This window comes from Camelus bactrianus, chromosome 12 (assembly GCF_048773025.1).
Source record: "Camelus bactrianus isolate YW-2024 breed Bactrian camel chromosome 12, ASM4877302v1, whole genome shotgun sequence".
NCBI lineage: Eukaryota > Metazoa > Chordata > Mammalia > Artiodactyla > Camelidae > Camelus > Camelus bactrianus.
In genome coordinates this window covers 49,190,155-49,207,095 of record NC_133550.1, presented here as the reverse complement: position 1 = coordinate 49,207,095, position 16,941 = coordinate 49,190,155, and the positions used below count along the sequence as shown (strand labels likewise).

The window sequence follows — 16,941 nt, the reverse complement described above, 5'->3', positions numbered from 1 at the left end:
ACCTAATGAAACTTACAAGCTTCTGCACAGCAAAGGAAACCATAAGGAAAACAAGAAGACAACCTACGGAATGGGAGAAAATGTTTGCAAATAAAATTGACAAAGGCTTGATCTCCAGAATATATAAGCAGCTCATACGACTCAATAAGAAAAAAATAAACAACCCAATCCAAAAATGGGCAGAAGACCTAAACAAGCAATTCTCCAAGGAAGAAATACAAATGATCAAAAGGCAAGTGAAAAAATGCTCAATATCACTAATTATCAGAGAAATGCAAATCAAAACTACAATGAGGTATCACCTCACACCAGTCAGAATGGCCATCATTCAAAAATCCACAAATGACAAATGCTGGAGAGGCTGTGGAGAAAAGGGAACCCTCCTTCGCTGCTGGTGGGAATGCAGTTTGGTGCAGCCACTGTGGAAAACAGTAGAGAGATTCCTCAAAAGACTAGGAATAAACTTACCATATGACTTAGGAATCCCGCTCCTAGGCATATATCCAGAAGGAACCCTACTTCAGGATGACACCTGTACCCCAATGTTCATAGCAGCACTATTTACAATAGCCAAGACATGGAGACAGCCTAAATGTCCATCAATGGATGACTGGATAAAGAAGAGGTGCTATATTTATACAATGGAATACTACTCAGCCATAAAAACCGACAACATAATGCCATTTGCAGCAACATGGATGCTCCTGGAGAATGTCATTCTAAGTGAAGTAAGCCAGAAAGAGAAAGAAAAATACCATATGAGATCGCTCATATGTGGAATCTAAAATAAAACAAACAAATCATAAATACAAAACAGAAACAGACTCATAGACATAGAATTCAAACTTGTGGTTGCCAAGTGGGTGGGGGTTGGGAAGGGATAGACTGGGATTTCAAAATGTAGAATAGATAAACAAGATTATATTGTATAGCACAGGGAAATATATACAAGATCTTATGGTAGATCACAGAGAAAAAAATGTGACAGTGAATATATGCATGTTCATGTGTAACTGAAAAATTGTGCTCTACACTGCAATTGTAAAATGATTATAAATCAATACAAAATGTTAAAAATAAATAAATAAATAGAAGGAGAAGAGGAGGGAAAATGAAGATGCAATCACAAATAACCAAGATGATGAAAAGAGATTTCAGGAGGAAAAATAAATATGTAGGAAGACACCAAAAAAAAAAAAAAAAAAAAAAGGGTGGGGTCTTAATATCATCATTTCAGGAAACTTACTTCACATATTCTTTTTGTTTTAGACTATATATTGATATATATTTATCTGTATATTCATCCATCCATCTATCCATTTATCTGTCAACCTACTGATGTATTTATATATTTACCTAGGGTTATTTCAAATGTACTGATCTATATTTGTATTCAATTAACCTATGATTAATTCTAACACAATCCCTGTTGCCCTATTCCTTCCTCTGTCCCCCCACCAACATGTTATAGTTTGTTAGTGGAAAGTTGTGATAGTGTAAAACAAAGAAATCTTGTCTTTTACATTTTAAGTACTTCATATTATAATGCTTTGACCTAAAAATATATTTTTTAAATTTTTTGTGGGTTTATGAATTTTTTCAACAGAAAAGCTTTTAAATTCACATAGCTAAGCTCTCATACACATCTATGCAGTACACTCAATGGTTTTAAGCTAGTTTTGAAACATAGCCCTATGATGAATGTTTCAGCTCTGCAAATTACTAATATATTATTTACTCATCAATAATTAAGGATGACAGTAATGACACTGGACTCAGAGGGTCCTTATGTCTATCGCAGTGTTAACATTAAATGAATTCTAGTACTGTTATTAACAGAGAAGTCAAAAGGACCAAAAGTTTTACAATATTCTTCCTTGAAACTTCTGTCAAGCATTATTTAGCTACGTTGGATTTAAAAAGCTGATTAAAATAGAAAATTTGTCAGCTAGGAAAAAAAATGAAATGAAAAACAGATGGATACTAAAAAGTGCGGAACATGAGTGGCAGTGGGAAGTCAAACAGAAGCACACTTACGGAGTTGCCCGAGTCGAGCTTTTTCTTTTTTACCAAACAAACGTCCTATTGAAGACTTGATTCCTTTCTTCTTGGGAGCTTTGTGAAGAGAGTCTTGGCTGCTGTTGGCACTGCCAAGCCCAAGGCTTTCGGGCTCAAGGGAGGCAGATAAACTACTGCAAAACATAAAAGAGGGCAAAATGCTTGCTTTGATGCAACATCCACAAGGTACACAAGACTTAATTCCTTTATAAAACTACAAAAAGAGGAATAAGTAGACTCTGAATGTTATTTTCTCCTTTTCTTCCCAGGTTTCTTCTTAAGCATATTCAAGTATGATTTCCTTATCCTGAGGGAACTGAGCTCCCAAATTTTCTCTAGAAAAATTTCTATTTTCTTCCAAATAATTTTTCCCTTACTTTTTGTACAATCTCAAACTAATCAATGGGCATAAGTTGGTTTATTAAGTACATGTTAAATGACCTTCTATAATTTAGCCCTTGACCCTTTACCTTTTTCTTTTTTTTTTTTTTTGAAGTTTTTTATTGAAGTGTAGTTGATTTACAATGTTAGTTTCAGGTGTACAGCCAAGTGATTCAGTTACATATATACATACATATATATTTTTTCTTTTCATATTTTTTTCCATTGTATGTTATTACAAGAAATTGAATACAGTTACCTGTGCTATATACAGTAGGTCCTTGCTGTTTATCTATTTTATATATAGTGATGTGTATCTGTTAATCCCAAATTCTTAATTTATCCCTCCCCCGCCCTTCCCCATTTGGTAACCATAGTTTGTTTTCTATGCCCGTGAATCTATTTTTGATTTGTAAATAAGGTTTATATCATTTTTTTAAAGATTTCACATATAAGTGATATTATATGGTATCTGTCTTTCTCTGTCTGACTTACTTCATTTAATATGATAATCTCTAGTTTCATCCATGTTGCTGCAAATGGCATTATTTTATTCTTTTTTATGGATCTGAGCATAACGACCTATGACAATAAATTTAATTATAACTAAGAAAGTTTATGCTTCTATTCTAGGTCATGGTTTTACTGGATTTTTCTCTAGCCATCTTTCTCTCTCTCAGTTTTGGGGCATAATTCATTGAATTTTAAATTACCTGGGTGGGATTTTGAAGAAACAAATCATATACCCCAGCAAATCACTGCATATTTTTTCTTACAGTTCTCAGGGGTTTTTTTGTGTGGGTTTTTTTTTTTTTTTTTGCATCCCTGGGTGGGCACAATCAGGTATTCTTTTAAGAACATGATAAGTTGAAATGACTTCCAGTTTGATTTAGTTTCTATTCCCTGCTGAATGTGTTTGACACTGTACTAATAGGACAAGTTCAATGATGTTACTGTTAGTTTTTTTTTTAACAGCTGTTACTTTGACAATATCATGATGAATTATTTGACTTTACTTAATTAATCTGAGTTCACATTCTCTAAACTCTAAAAGCTACTGCTTTTCCTATGTTACAATATAATTTACTCTTTTTTTTTTGAGAGTGGAGGAAGTATATATTTTGAAGCTAGAATAACCTTTTTTTCGCATTAGAAATCAAAAATAAACAAAACAGAAAGAAAAAATGTCTGCTGGAACAGAAAACTCAGCTTGCAAAAACGTTTGTTGTAAAACATACTTTTTAGAAGATAGAGTCTTACTTAAAGTATTAATCATTAAGTCATTATGTTATATCAGTTATGTGTTCAGAGAGGTTGTAATTGATGACAGTGGACAAACATACATTTAAGATGTAAATTGCATGTTTAGATATATTTATGCCATTAATTACTACAGAGATCTGCTTCAGTTTTTTTTAGACAGTATGAAGAATTGCTATGACCAATGGGGTATTTCCCCACGTAAATTCATCTTTTCTTTGAATATTCTGGTGAATGTGTTTTTCCTTTCCAAGGAAGAGTTGTCAGCTGGCAACAGCAGCACCCGTAGGGTGACGGACACACATGTCTGTTTAAAGTAGTTGGGGTGGAATCATAAACTTTTCAGACCTTAATTATCCTTACCCTAGAAGTCAAATTTATTTAGAATCCCTTTAGTTTTTTGTGACTATTCCTAATAAGTCCTTCCTGTAGCCTGACTCCATTTTAATAGGAAATACCTGCTAAAAATAGAAAAGGTATATTAGCTAGTAACAAGACCATAAATATACAGTTAATTTTGAAACTAAGAAATTTGATCTCCGAATGAAAATTTTTTTTTCACCAGTGATACTGTGGAGAGACAGCAGGACAATAAATATCCTAATGGAGAATTATAGCTCAAGTTAAAATTTTTATATAAATGTTTAAGCAGTCTATTTGGTAACACTGAAAAGAAGAATAGTTTTGGAAGGAGAATATACAATGCGCAGTGTGCTGGAAGAGCCGTACCTCCGAGCCTCATTGTGGTAGGAAGAAGGGAGGGTGTGAGTCATCCTGACGGCTCTAGGGGTAGGGGGAGGAGAAGTTTCACATTTAATTGTTGCTTTATCCTCCCGACCATCTTCTTCTACTACTGCAATCTAGAAGCAAAAACAATACCTTCAGATGAACTCTTTCTAAATTTCAACTGAAAATGATGAAAATGGAGAATCATTACAGCAAAGCTATTTGAGTAATTCTAATAAAAATAAAACAAGAGACATGGGGGTGTATAGGTCTTTCATATATAAATTCACATTACTAAACAGCGTGAATTTCATAACTGTTTAAAACTGAATACACTGCAGTTTAAATACAGACCCCCCCACACACACATAAGGACTGACTACACAACAATATTATTTAAGAGTAAATAAACATCACAGATCAATATCCAATGACTATGATTCACGCTACCTTGGTATCCATTTCAATATATTAGAATGTAAACACTTTACAAAAAGTTATTGAACACATAATGGAGCTAATTCACTAAAAATTGCCAATCTAGGTTATCATAACATGAACAATTTTTAAGTGGGAGATTTTTGAACTGAGAAGTTGACAAAATATAACTTTATCAGATAAAGTATTTTAAATCAGGCTAATTAAATGTGTTTCAAGATGTTTAAAAAAGTTGCAGTTTATAGGGAAAAAGTCTTTAATTTTACAGTGAGAATAATAAAAGGTAAGAACATAATGTCTGCAAACTTTTTCATTTTACTACCTCTCATGGGCAAATTAACAAAGGCACACAAAACACCATTAAAAGACTGGATAGAAAGGATTCTTTTACAGAATTTAATTCAGAGTCCAGAACAATTCAGGATACCATAAATTTTGTCAGGGGTAGACATGTAGAACTATATTAAAATAAGACTTTTCAACAATCAAGTTGATTGTACAATCAATAAAGATATTTTTAAAAACAACACTGCATTTTTTTTCATAGCATCATTGTGCATTTGTATATATACATAAGTATGTGTATGTATATATATATATAGAGAGAGAGAGATTGTGGAAAGCATAGCTTAAAGATATATGGTTCTAGAAGTTCTGATGAAAAAGTTCTATGGTTATAGAAAAGTTATATGGTTATAGCTAAAAATTTTAAGCTGTGTTCTCGTCTTACGTTTTCACAGCTTCTTGTGTGCTTCTATATTAAGCTGTTTGGCATAAATGTGTTTATATATGATAAAGACTTCACGCCTTGAAGAAACTTAATGAAATTGTTTTTCTGGGCTCTTGTCATTCCAGCTTAGATTACTTTTAAAATCTTATGCAGGCATCTTAATAGGATCTTCTCTCTCCATTTCAATTAGCATAATGCCACCAGAAGAATATTTTTCAAGAACTGCTTTCAGCAGGTCAACACTATGGAAAACCCCTTCTAAGCTCACATCTTATCTAAATTCATAAAGTGTGTTTGTAACTCTTCCTAATATGTACTTATATTTTCACAGTTCCATGATCTAACCATGATTGTTTTCCACAATTGTTTCTGCTAGGCTCAATTACTTCTGTTTCCAGATTTTTTTTTTCCTGAAACACCCTCTTCTAAAATGCCCTCCTGTCTCCACACTGCCAGTCATATTAGGCCAACTTTCAAAACAACGGCTCTTTAAAAAAATCATACACAAACCATTTCTCTGAACCATTTCTTAGAGCTCACCCTATATAAACAAAGTAGAGGAGAAAGACTTTGGAATCAGAGATGGATGTGAATCCTGGCTTCTTTTATTTGTTGAACAATACGTGCTAATTACTTACCTGATCTAAGATTAAATTTCCTCAACAGTAAAATGGAAGTGATAATGCTTAGTTTAATGTGTTCTTTTGAAGTGCAAGTAAAATCATGCATGTAACTCCTTACCCTGATATACAACAAATTTTAGTTTGTGATCTTTCCGTGACCTACCTTTCTTACCAATCATCTATTTACTCCCTTAATTACCTAAGGCTATATTTCTGCACAGGACTTTTCTTTTTGATTTTTTTTCTTACACTCACTGAAATACTTTTACATCATCTACTCAGATTTATTTCTATATTCCAAGTCTAATCCTTTTAAGTGGTGGAGGAAGTCAAAGACAAATAATAACAACATTATACATGGTAAATTTGACAGTTGAGAACTAACTAGTAGTGTCAGGAAGATACTAAAAGAAGATAGACGGTGGCTCAGGGAAAGAAAAAGAAAATTTAAATGATCTAGGTCATGTAGGCATAATATGAATTCCCTTAATTTATAAAGAAAATATTCTCTCATTCCAGAAGTTGGGCATAGGCTGACTACCACATTTTGAAGATGCTGAAAAATGGACTGATGCATTGGATAGTAGGTTGAATCTTTGAAATCTTTCCCATCTGATATCCCATGAGTCTGAGCTCTGCAGTTCTCAATTATCTAACATGTCATTTTGTGAATCAGAATTGCAGTCCATTTTGTTTCCCATATCCAGTATTTGTTCTCTTGGCTTAATTCCAGGCAGGAAAAGCAGTATATTAATTATATTTTCTGTATTTTTGATGCTGTGGCACCTGGGGCCATGGAAACACAGGCGATAATGCCCCTCCAATAGCTAGCTAATTCATAGAGGTAGCACACTACTTTCCTTGAGTGTGCCTTCCATGTGCAAAGCAACCAGTCTGGACAAGTACTTCAAACCGTCTTCTCTATCTGGCTCTCAGCACTCCAGGAGGCAATATTCCTCTGCCTTAATCATTCCAGGCCAGGTATCAGACAACTACAGAAAGCCCCTATATACTAGGACCCACTAAAATTGTTCGAACTAGCTAATCTTAAGTGTTTACCAAGCCTTTTCTTTCCCACAACAAAAAAGATTCCCACCCATGCTTTTCCCTTACTCTTTCTGCCTCCTGACCCACCCTGGTTCTTCCCCTTGGCCTGGCCTAGCATGGCATGCCCCTCCTTTTGGGAAGCATGAGTAAAAGGTATGGTTTAGTTAGCAGTTGTTTCTTGATCTGTTGGTCTCACATATCTGAACAGTGGTAAAACCTACATTTTAAAACAAGCAGCATTGTTCATGTATTGACAGTAAATTAATTCTACCAACAGAGGTCTAAGAATTTTGTGGAAAATCAGGACATTTAGTCCCCATAGTCTAATCATTAATCTAGAAAGCAAAAACAATTTTATTTTGAGACAGTAGCTCTTACGATCATATTTAAACAATTCAAAAACACTTAAATTCTTTTTTATGTTAACACAATGCTTCAGTTAGAGGAAATACACTTTTAAAGCTTTCATAGAGAAAACAATATTCAATTAATAATCATGTAAAAGAAATGTACAGTACCTTTCTCCGATGTTTCCTTAGATCACTTGGCTGTGATTGGCAGTAATAAAAGCAACATAAAACAGAACTAATTAATGATTACCGTTTGACCATTTTACAAGTTTAAATAGTATCTATAATGTAACTTTCTCTTTTTTTCCACTCCATTATTTTCTAAGTAAATGTCTTTTAACCATTGTAAAAGCATTCCTCCAGGGAGTTATTTTAGAGAGGAAACTTTCTAGATGGCATGGGTTGGGGCAGGTCTTAATGATGGGATCATGTGTACATGAGATGTGAAACATGGATCTTAAGGAATACAGAGCTCATAAGGAGTGAGGGAGCCAGAGATACATATGGGACTATAATATATCCTCCTAAGAATATATAGACAGGAGTGAAGAAGATCATGTGTAAATGAAGATCCAATGCATGTGTATATAGTTTATAAACACTTTCTTTTAAATCATCTATGCAGGGCCCTGGGCCTCCTTTGGGCAGATATGCTGTTTGATATCTCTCTCTCTCTCACACACACACATATGCATACACACACACACACACACACAAACACACACACACAGATGTAGGCTTTGTGACACTTTTTATAACAGCTTCACAGCCTCCTGACCAGAAACACTATATACACTTCATACTCCACTATAGTATTACTAATTTCCCTTCCATTTGTTATATTTGTGCTAGATTTTTTAGTGTATAAAGTATTGTTTGACCTATTTTAAATTTAATTAATCTCTATCCCTAAACTTTTATTTTTAATTGGAATTTTAGTTTTAATAATAATAGTTTTAATACTCATTACAAAAACATAGAATTTTACCTCCATAACAGTTTAGAATATTTAAACCTTCATTACTGTTGTCATTTCAACATATTTCCAAGTAATCACAGAAAAAAAAAAGCCCCAGAATAGTATATGCTTTTCAGTTAGTGAATTTGAAGAAAAATCCAGTTCCACTTTATTAGCTGTGTTGAACATGGACAATTAACTTATACTTTCAACATTTCAGTTACCTCTGCTCTCTACTGAGATAATGCCCTAAGATTTTCAAGTGTTATCATGAGAATCAAATAACTAAACATTATAGCATTCAGTAGTCATCTCACACATATTTTCTAGAAGTTTTTCTATATTAATTTTTTAGCAAGGAGCACTTTGATTTTTTTCTCTATTATATTAAGGGTACTTCTTAATTTAGATTTCCAACTTTTAACCCCAAATGAAGATAAATAAAATAAAGAATAAAGAAGGATGAAAATGTTGACATGAAATTACAAAACACGACTGGGAAATTGCTACTGTTGTTGATAGCTCTTCTTCTAAAATTATATTATGTATATTATAAAATTATACCATTCTGCATTGATATGTTGAAGCAATTATTATAGATACTTCTTATATTTCATTTGTGTTAAAAAAGTCCAGTCCAAATTTATTTCATCAAGATATCATCAGTAAAAACGTGCTTAATGGTTTAGGTAAGTGAGATTTCTGACGTGATATTTAGATCTGCTCTTTTATTTATTACGTGACCTTGGGAAGTTCTACCTATGTAGGCTACATTTCCTCATCTCATAGCGCGATTATTATTTGTACCCACCGCACAGGGTTGTTGAGAAAAAAAGAAAACAAAACACACAGAAAGCTTTTAGACTAGAATAAACATCCAACACATTTTAGGGAATGTAGTATTAAAACTAATGGGGGCAACGGGTCGCTGGACATATCATACCAGTGTCATGACTCCCATCCGATCCATTTCCCGGGCAGGACTTCGAGGGGTGAGCTTTGGCGTTGAGTGTCCACTCGGGGGAGATGAACTGGCCAGCGAAGAAGCTGTAACCGAGGCAGTGATGGAGGTACCTGGGTGGACCCTCGCTAAATTCAGGCCTTCCAGACTCACACTAGCCACTCTATTCTCAATTTCTTCAGCACGTAATTCTGTAGATTCTTTTTCTTCCTGAATTAGCCTGAAAGATACAGTTTAATTTTGATACATTATACACTGTTATAATGTTAATTGGAAATCACAAAATAAATAAATAAATGTTTTGCAAACATTTTACATCAAATCTAATATTTTCTTTTTTTTTCTCTAGGTATTATAACTTTCAATAAATTCCAGAGGCTTCTTGGCTGAAATTTAGAAAATCCTTCTTTTCAAATGATATATAATTCCTCCCCACTTGCAGGTTGACCTCTTTTCTATATTACCCACCATTAAAACTCTTTTAAAACCTTGCCTGTCTAGTTAATTTCTGCCACGAATCCTAATCCTATATTTAAATCCAGGAACCAGTCAATGAGACTTTTAGAAACTCAAATCTCAACAAAATCATTGAATCATACTTCCTACCCATGAAAATGTATAATTGATAGAATCCTTGATAAATGCTCATTCATAATTATCATTTGGCCAAATAAAACCCTGAATCTTTTTCATCATCAATGCCAATTTAGCTAAGGTGCCTTTAAATAAGCACCAAGCAATTTAATAATGTGGAGATGATAGATAGTCTAAACTTAAAAAAAATAATGTTGATATAAGTGCTTTTGAGAAGACAAAGCACTATTACTCTTTTTTTTTTTAAATGGGGAGAAGCTTCAAGAATATGTATAAATTAGTTATTACAAAGACACAAAGAGTAAAGAACTTTCGCTTGGTTGCTTAAAGATCCTCTTTGAGTTGAACCTATACACATTTTGCATACTGTTACAATAAAACTGTGTATCAGTACAGTTTGTTTGAAAAATGGGGGTTAGAAATATCTTGAGATATTTTCCTCTTAACTACAAACGACTTACTGTGATTTCTTATGATATATAACGCTAACTTCAAGGATCCCTGCAAAGTTTTCTTTTTACATATTTACTTTGGAAAAATGTGGAAGTTTCTTATAAACCTAAACATATTCTTTCTATATAATCTAGTAACTGTGCTCCTTGGTATTTAACCAAAGGAGTTGAAAGCATATGCCCACACAAAAACCTGCACACGGATGTTTAGAGCAACCTGATCCATAATTGCCCAAACTTGGAAACAACCAAGATGTCCTTCACTAGATGAACAGATAAATAAACTGGAACATTTAGACAATGGAATCATATTCAGCGTTAAAAAGAAATGTGCTACCAAGCCATGAAAAGACATGGAGGAATGTTAAGTGCATATGACTAAATGAGATAAGCCAATCTAAAGAGGCTATGTGTTGTATTATTCCAACTATATGACACTCTAGAAAAGGCAAAACCATGGAGAAAGTAAAAAGATCAGTGGTTGTCACTGTTGGGGAAGGGGAGAGGGATGAATAGGCAGAGTGCAGAGAATTTTTAGGGCAGTGAAAATACTTTGTATGATATCATAATGATAAATACATATCATAATACATTTTATAAACTCATAGAATGTACAACACCAAGAGTGAACCATAATGTAAACTATTGCTTTGAGTGATATGATGTGTCAATGTAAGTTCCTCAGTTGTAACAAATATACCATTCTGGTGAAGGATGTTGATGGCGGGGGAGGCTATATACATGTTCGGAGCCAAGAGGAATATGGGAAATCTATGTACTTTCCCTCAATTTTGCTGTTAACCTTAAACTACTATAAAAAACAAGGTCAATAAAAATACTAAGAGGCATATCTATTCTTAATTATAATTTTTCACTTTCACAAAGAATATGAATTGTTCTTTGAAGTTTATTTTCATGGGTGCATTTTAACTTTACCAAAGATCAGAATCCCAAGGACGATTTAATCAAGTAACAGCACAACATCATTAATGTTTTAAAACACATTCCAATGGAAAAACTGCCTCCTCTTTCAAAAAAAAATAATTTTGTACTTTTAAAATGATTAGTGGGAAATGACTCCTTCAGAAAAACATTCTGTTGAGAAGCAACATAGCTCTGCTGTACAAAAAACAAAAACAAAAACACGTGGTTATTAACTCTAAGTATTCTATTAATTGTAAAGGGAAGTCAAACCTAGAGGAACTACTTGAGTAAATGGTAGATTGGAGTCTAATCAAATAATAAATCCAATGCTACCTAGATGTTCAGGTTTTTTTTTTTTTTTTTTGTAAAAATAACTGACTACCCGTTGATTTGTAGGATCCTGATGTTAACATGGAAGGCAAAGAAAATAGCAACAAAACATGTTCCTTTTAGTCCTACTGTGTTAAGAAGGAATTCCCTTAGGAATCACAGAGAAGGATGAAAGGACAAATAAAACTACAAAAATAAGGCAGGCAAAACAGTAGCTAACTATAGATGAACAGATGAATAAACATTGTGGTGGCAAATGAGCTTGAAGTAATGTGCATCAGTGAACTGTGAAGAAGCCAGAGAAGAGGCATTGTTTTAACAGTTAAATTTGTTCATGAGAAAAAAAAGAACAATCTTACCCAGAGGTAAATTCTGGTTGGTGTTAGCAGATCACCACAGCTTTTTAACAAGGTGCTTTTTTTTTTTTTTTTTTTGAGCATGAGTATGTACTCAAATTTCATGTACTTCTTAATATTTTACAAATCAGCCATATTAAATACATTATGGGAGACAGGGAGGAAACATACTGAAGGACATTAGTTTGAACACATTATCTGAGTATCGGTCAGTCTAGGCCAAGATTGTGACTGGGAATCACCACCCTAATGTCACAAAGCTAAGAGCCCCTGGGGAGATGTAGGTTGTTCTGGAGGGTGTGTGTATATGCTTTTGGTGAAAATAAATATCACCGAGATACACACTTGATTTCAAATCCATTCAATGAGTTTAACAATTATCTTCACAGCATTAGAAAGTGTTCTTTAGTTGGAAAAGATGTTCTATGTTATTTTTAATATGTATACAGTAATCAAATATTTGTGAAGCACTTTCTGTTTATCAAGCAAAATGCTAAGATTTGGAATTAAAACCATAAGCAAAACCAGATAATGTTTCTCTCTAATGATCTAGTGAAGGTAAAGAACTGAAGGACTGAAGGACGACAGTAAAATGAACTGAAGAAGCGATGGCAGAGCTGTTCGTGGTGGGTAAGAGTAAAGGTGGGGAAGTGTGTGGACTAAGGAGAATATTCCAGAAGAAAGGAACAGCAAGAGCAAAGGAGAGAGCATGGGTATTGGGAGAACTGGAAGTCACATGTAATGGGACACTGAGTCTGCAAGTGAAGGGGAAGAGAATGTTGACGAGGTGGGGCATTGTGGACCACATGAAGGACTTTGTTCTTTATCTAAAGAGCAACTGATGTGTTTGAAACAGGGAAATTATATCAGCACACTTGGGTTTTGGAAAGTCTGCTCTGACTGTGATGTTAGTTTGGACTAGATGGGGAGTCCATGTACTACAAAGAGACCAAATAGAAACTATTATGGTCATCCATTTGAGAAAAAATTGTAATATGCAATAGGGTGATGATAGCAAGGAACTAGGTAATCTGAATCATATTAAGAGGCCAACAGATTTAGCGAGGGCCAGAAAAAATAATAGGGGTGTTCAGAATAGTAAAAAACTTTTCATCAGTTTTAAAAAAAAGGAAAGTTGAAAACAGTTTCTTGATGTTCTAAAGAAAGTAAATCCACCTGACTCAGTTGGGTTCCTCAATGGTATTAGCCAAATTAATGACAGATAAAGACTATTAATATCATTGGGATTCATGAAAGTATTAAATTCAAATTGAAATCATCATAGTGACAACACTCAAAGTTTGAAATATTAAGTTATACAATTTCAACTCTATAATGTTAACTATTCTTTGGAAACCATCTATTATCCACCATCTAGTATGTATGGTGATAATATATTTTTTCATATCTACAATGAAATAATTCAGTCATAGTTAATTTCACTACAAGGTTTAAATACTTTTTAGGAGCTGGCAGCACATTAATTTGCATATTATTTAGTACTTTTACTGCAGGGTTAAATTACGTTAGGTATGTACCTTATCACCACAAATATCATTTAAACAGTAAATTTTTATTTTAAAAGAGCTTTAAAATTCATCAGCTACTTCCTTTACCTCATTCTTTCATATTTCTCTAATATCAATCATTAGTCTGTACCTTTTTCATGTATGTTTCTTACAAAGGCTGTCCTAATTTTATCCTGGAAATCTGTGACAATATTCTGATTCTGTAGCTGTGGGGTGAAGTGTGGAGTGATTCTGCAGTTCTGGTAAGCCCCACTGATGACACCAATGCTTCTGATCTGATGATCACACTTTTAGAATCAAGCTCTTCGAAACCCTTGGGACCATCAGCGATAACGGAACTCACCTGATTTCTTTGTTGATGGCATCCAGTTGTTCTTGAAGCATCATGGCGAGAGTCTGGGCATCAGAATGACCACTTGGAGAGAGAAGATCCATTGAGCTAAAGATCGTTTCTCTGTCATCATCGTCAATGTCAGACATTTCTGTGTCACTTTCAAAAGGGTGGCTGCTTAGCACTCCCATTTGCTGAGTTCTGTTCCACTCATGATCCCCAAGAGATTTCACCTGGATGGTAAATGAACAATTACAGTATTTATCATATTGCTTATTATCAAAGCACTATTCTGAAAATAAAAATTAAAAGCACACATAGCTTGCCTGGCAAAAGTACAACTGATTATTAACATTTTCATTTGTCACTTCAATGAAATAGTTTCTTGATATCTTAAATAATGGCAGGTACTAATTTTCAGCATAAACATCGAGATTTTGAAAGGAATAAAGATGATAAACTTCTGCATGATTTTTTAGTTCAACCTCAATTCAAGCTAGCAATTACTTTAAAGCATCTATGTCTGTAACATGTTTCCTCATTTCTAAATGTAACACTCTCTATTCACTTGTACTTAAGCATTTCCATCTCTTGTACTAATTAGTCTTACCTAGACTTTTTTATTATAGGCTGAGACTACAAATATTATCACACAACAAATTACACAAGAATTCTTTCCCCAATATTCTAACAAGGTATTAATAGAAATATTGCAAAGCAATTTAATTTCACCTCCACTGCTCTGGTCACTTAAATGCCTCATTGATTTCTTAAGCCCAAGGCATACTAATTTTCATGAGTATATTTTTTAAAATAGTATAATAAATCCTCCATGGGAATGAAAGTCTTGAATAACAGTGTTTTTCAAGCTGTGACCTGAAAGTAGGAGACGGTTTAGAGTAAGAGAGAGGCCCTAGAGTTTTCTGCTTTGTAAAAAATTGGTTTTCATATTCGTGATGATATAAAATGACTTCTGGTGGGACTACATGATATTTCCCTGAGTGTTTATTTAAGATTTGAGGATCTGAATAAGCAGTCGTGTTACAAATTGTTTTAGTGTTAAGCGCCCTGATTTATTTGTCACATACAAATGAGAAAGATTTCTTTGTTGCTATTCATTCTTCATTGTTCATTTATTTACTTATCCATTCAAAAAACATTAAAGGCCTACAATGAGGGTTTAATCTGTACATGACATGTAGGTGCCAATTAAAACACAAAGGGTGTCAAGAACCTGTACAAATAAGGACACGTAGGTTACCTAGTATTTTGGACACATAAAAGAGATTGAGGATAACAAACTATACTTAGGACATAAAGGAACAATATTACCTCTCTATGAAATGCAACCATAAACTTACTCAACACACATAGCTTATAGATTTTAAGTCATTGACTGAATGAAAGGCTGGCACTGCATTTTATCATGGACAGTTCTCTACAGACACTTCTCAATTTCCTCAAAGTGTTATTAAAATAGTAATTATTATTTAAATATTTACTTAATTGTAATTAACAATTATGAATGCCATTGCTTAAGTGCTCAAGCAAACCAGAAGTCCATTTGTTTGGAATTATGGCATAATGGATAAAACCACGGGATTTGAAATGACACCAATACAGGCTCAAGTTTTGACTCTATCACATTGCTGGCTGTGTAATGTTGAACACTTACAATTTCTGAGCTTCAATCTTTTCATATCTGAAATTAGTACAAAAATAGTACTCAATTCATAAGGTTATGTGAGTAAAATCTTGGGACATGCTGAATTCAACTTCTAGCATGTGGTAGAAGCTTCACGTCAGTTATAGTTTTAAAAATACATCATATGTTACACTTGAAATTTTGTTTTAAAAGTATGTCACGTGTCACACTTGAAACTAATACAAATGCTGGTTTTTAAAAATTCTCACAGTATAAAAATTCTATCCAGAATGAAAGTGTATTTACTTAACACCATCAAAGACTTAAAATAAATATTTAACCTTTGGCTCATCTCTCCGCACACCCATGCGGCCTCTCCTTGGTCTTCTTATTACTTTAGTTGTTCTGTAGTCAGACTGGCTGTCCACCAGGGATCCAACAGAATACCGCAGCTCAGCTGAGGTATCTAGATGAGTTCTGGAAAAAATCGAAAACATGAAATATGCCCAATTTCAAAAATTAAACTTAGCAGCACATCATTATCCACTGCTTAACTGGCAATACATCTAAACTCAAGGGAAAAAGAAAAAAACTTTAAGGAAGAAAACTGAGGAATATTCATGACTCTTAGAAGTCTCTTCAGAGGCTTATGTCAGAAATTCCAGTCTCAGGGTCATTCCAAAGGTCATTTATTTTCTCTTTTTAGAATATAAAAAACCTTTCTTTTCATTGACTATCATTTTTAAATGGAGTAGTACAATGAAATATGTTAAGGTTGACAACTAAGATCCACTGGCTTACATTTGACAACTTTATTTAGTTTGAACTATTTAGTAGATATTCCAAAATATGCTATTTATTACTGTATATACTTTAAATATTCCTTATTAATCTAATAGAAAAAATGTGTAAACTTTTTGGGTCCCAGAATTATCTATTTTCCAACATTACATTTTTTCAATTTAGAAAATCAGTGAGAAGGTTAAAATCAGATTGACCCAAGGTTAATAATCTTATTTTTTTTAATAAAATAGGATATACCACCAGAACAGTTTTTCAGCTTTTGATAAGACATTGTTTCAAAAAGATAAAAATCTTTTGATAAGTGTATTTAATTCCTAAATCTGCTTAGAGATTAAACAGTTGAAAAATTCCAACTGGAAAAAATAATCAGACTGATTTTCAAAAACATGATAATAAAGTACACTATAATCAAAGGGCAGTAAAGGTTTCTCCAGGTATGTTATT

General features: G+C 33.4%; 1 protein-coding gene across 2 annotated transcripts in view; it reads right to left on the bottom strand.

Moving 5' to 3' along the window:
• PPFIA2 (PTPRF interacting protein alpha 2) overlaps positions 1-16,941 on the bottom strand; it is a 389,231-nt gene that overhangs the window by 59,175 nt on the left and 313,115 nt on the right. For both annotated transcript variants that reach the window (XM_010958810.3, XM_045519411.2), the window contains exons 15-20: positions 16,035-16,170; positions 14,061-14,281; positions 9,515-9,752; positions 7,782-7,811; positions 4,429-4,559; positions 2,038-2,192 (exon numbers count right to left, since the gene is read on the bottom strand). In XM_010958810.3, the coding sequence (XP_010957112.2) occupies positions 2,038-2,192; positions 4,429-4,559; positions 7,782-7,811; positions 9,515-9,752; positions 14,061-14,281; positions 16,035-16,170 (911 nt within the window). The remainder of the gene's footprint in view (positions 1-2,037; positions 2,193-4,428; positions 4,560-7,781; positions 7,812-9,514; positions 9,753-14,060; positions 14,282-16,034; positions 16,171-16,941) is intronic.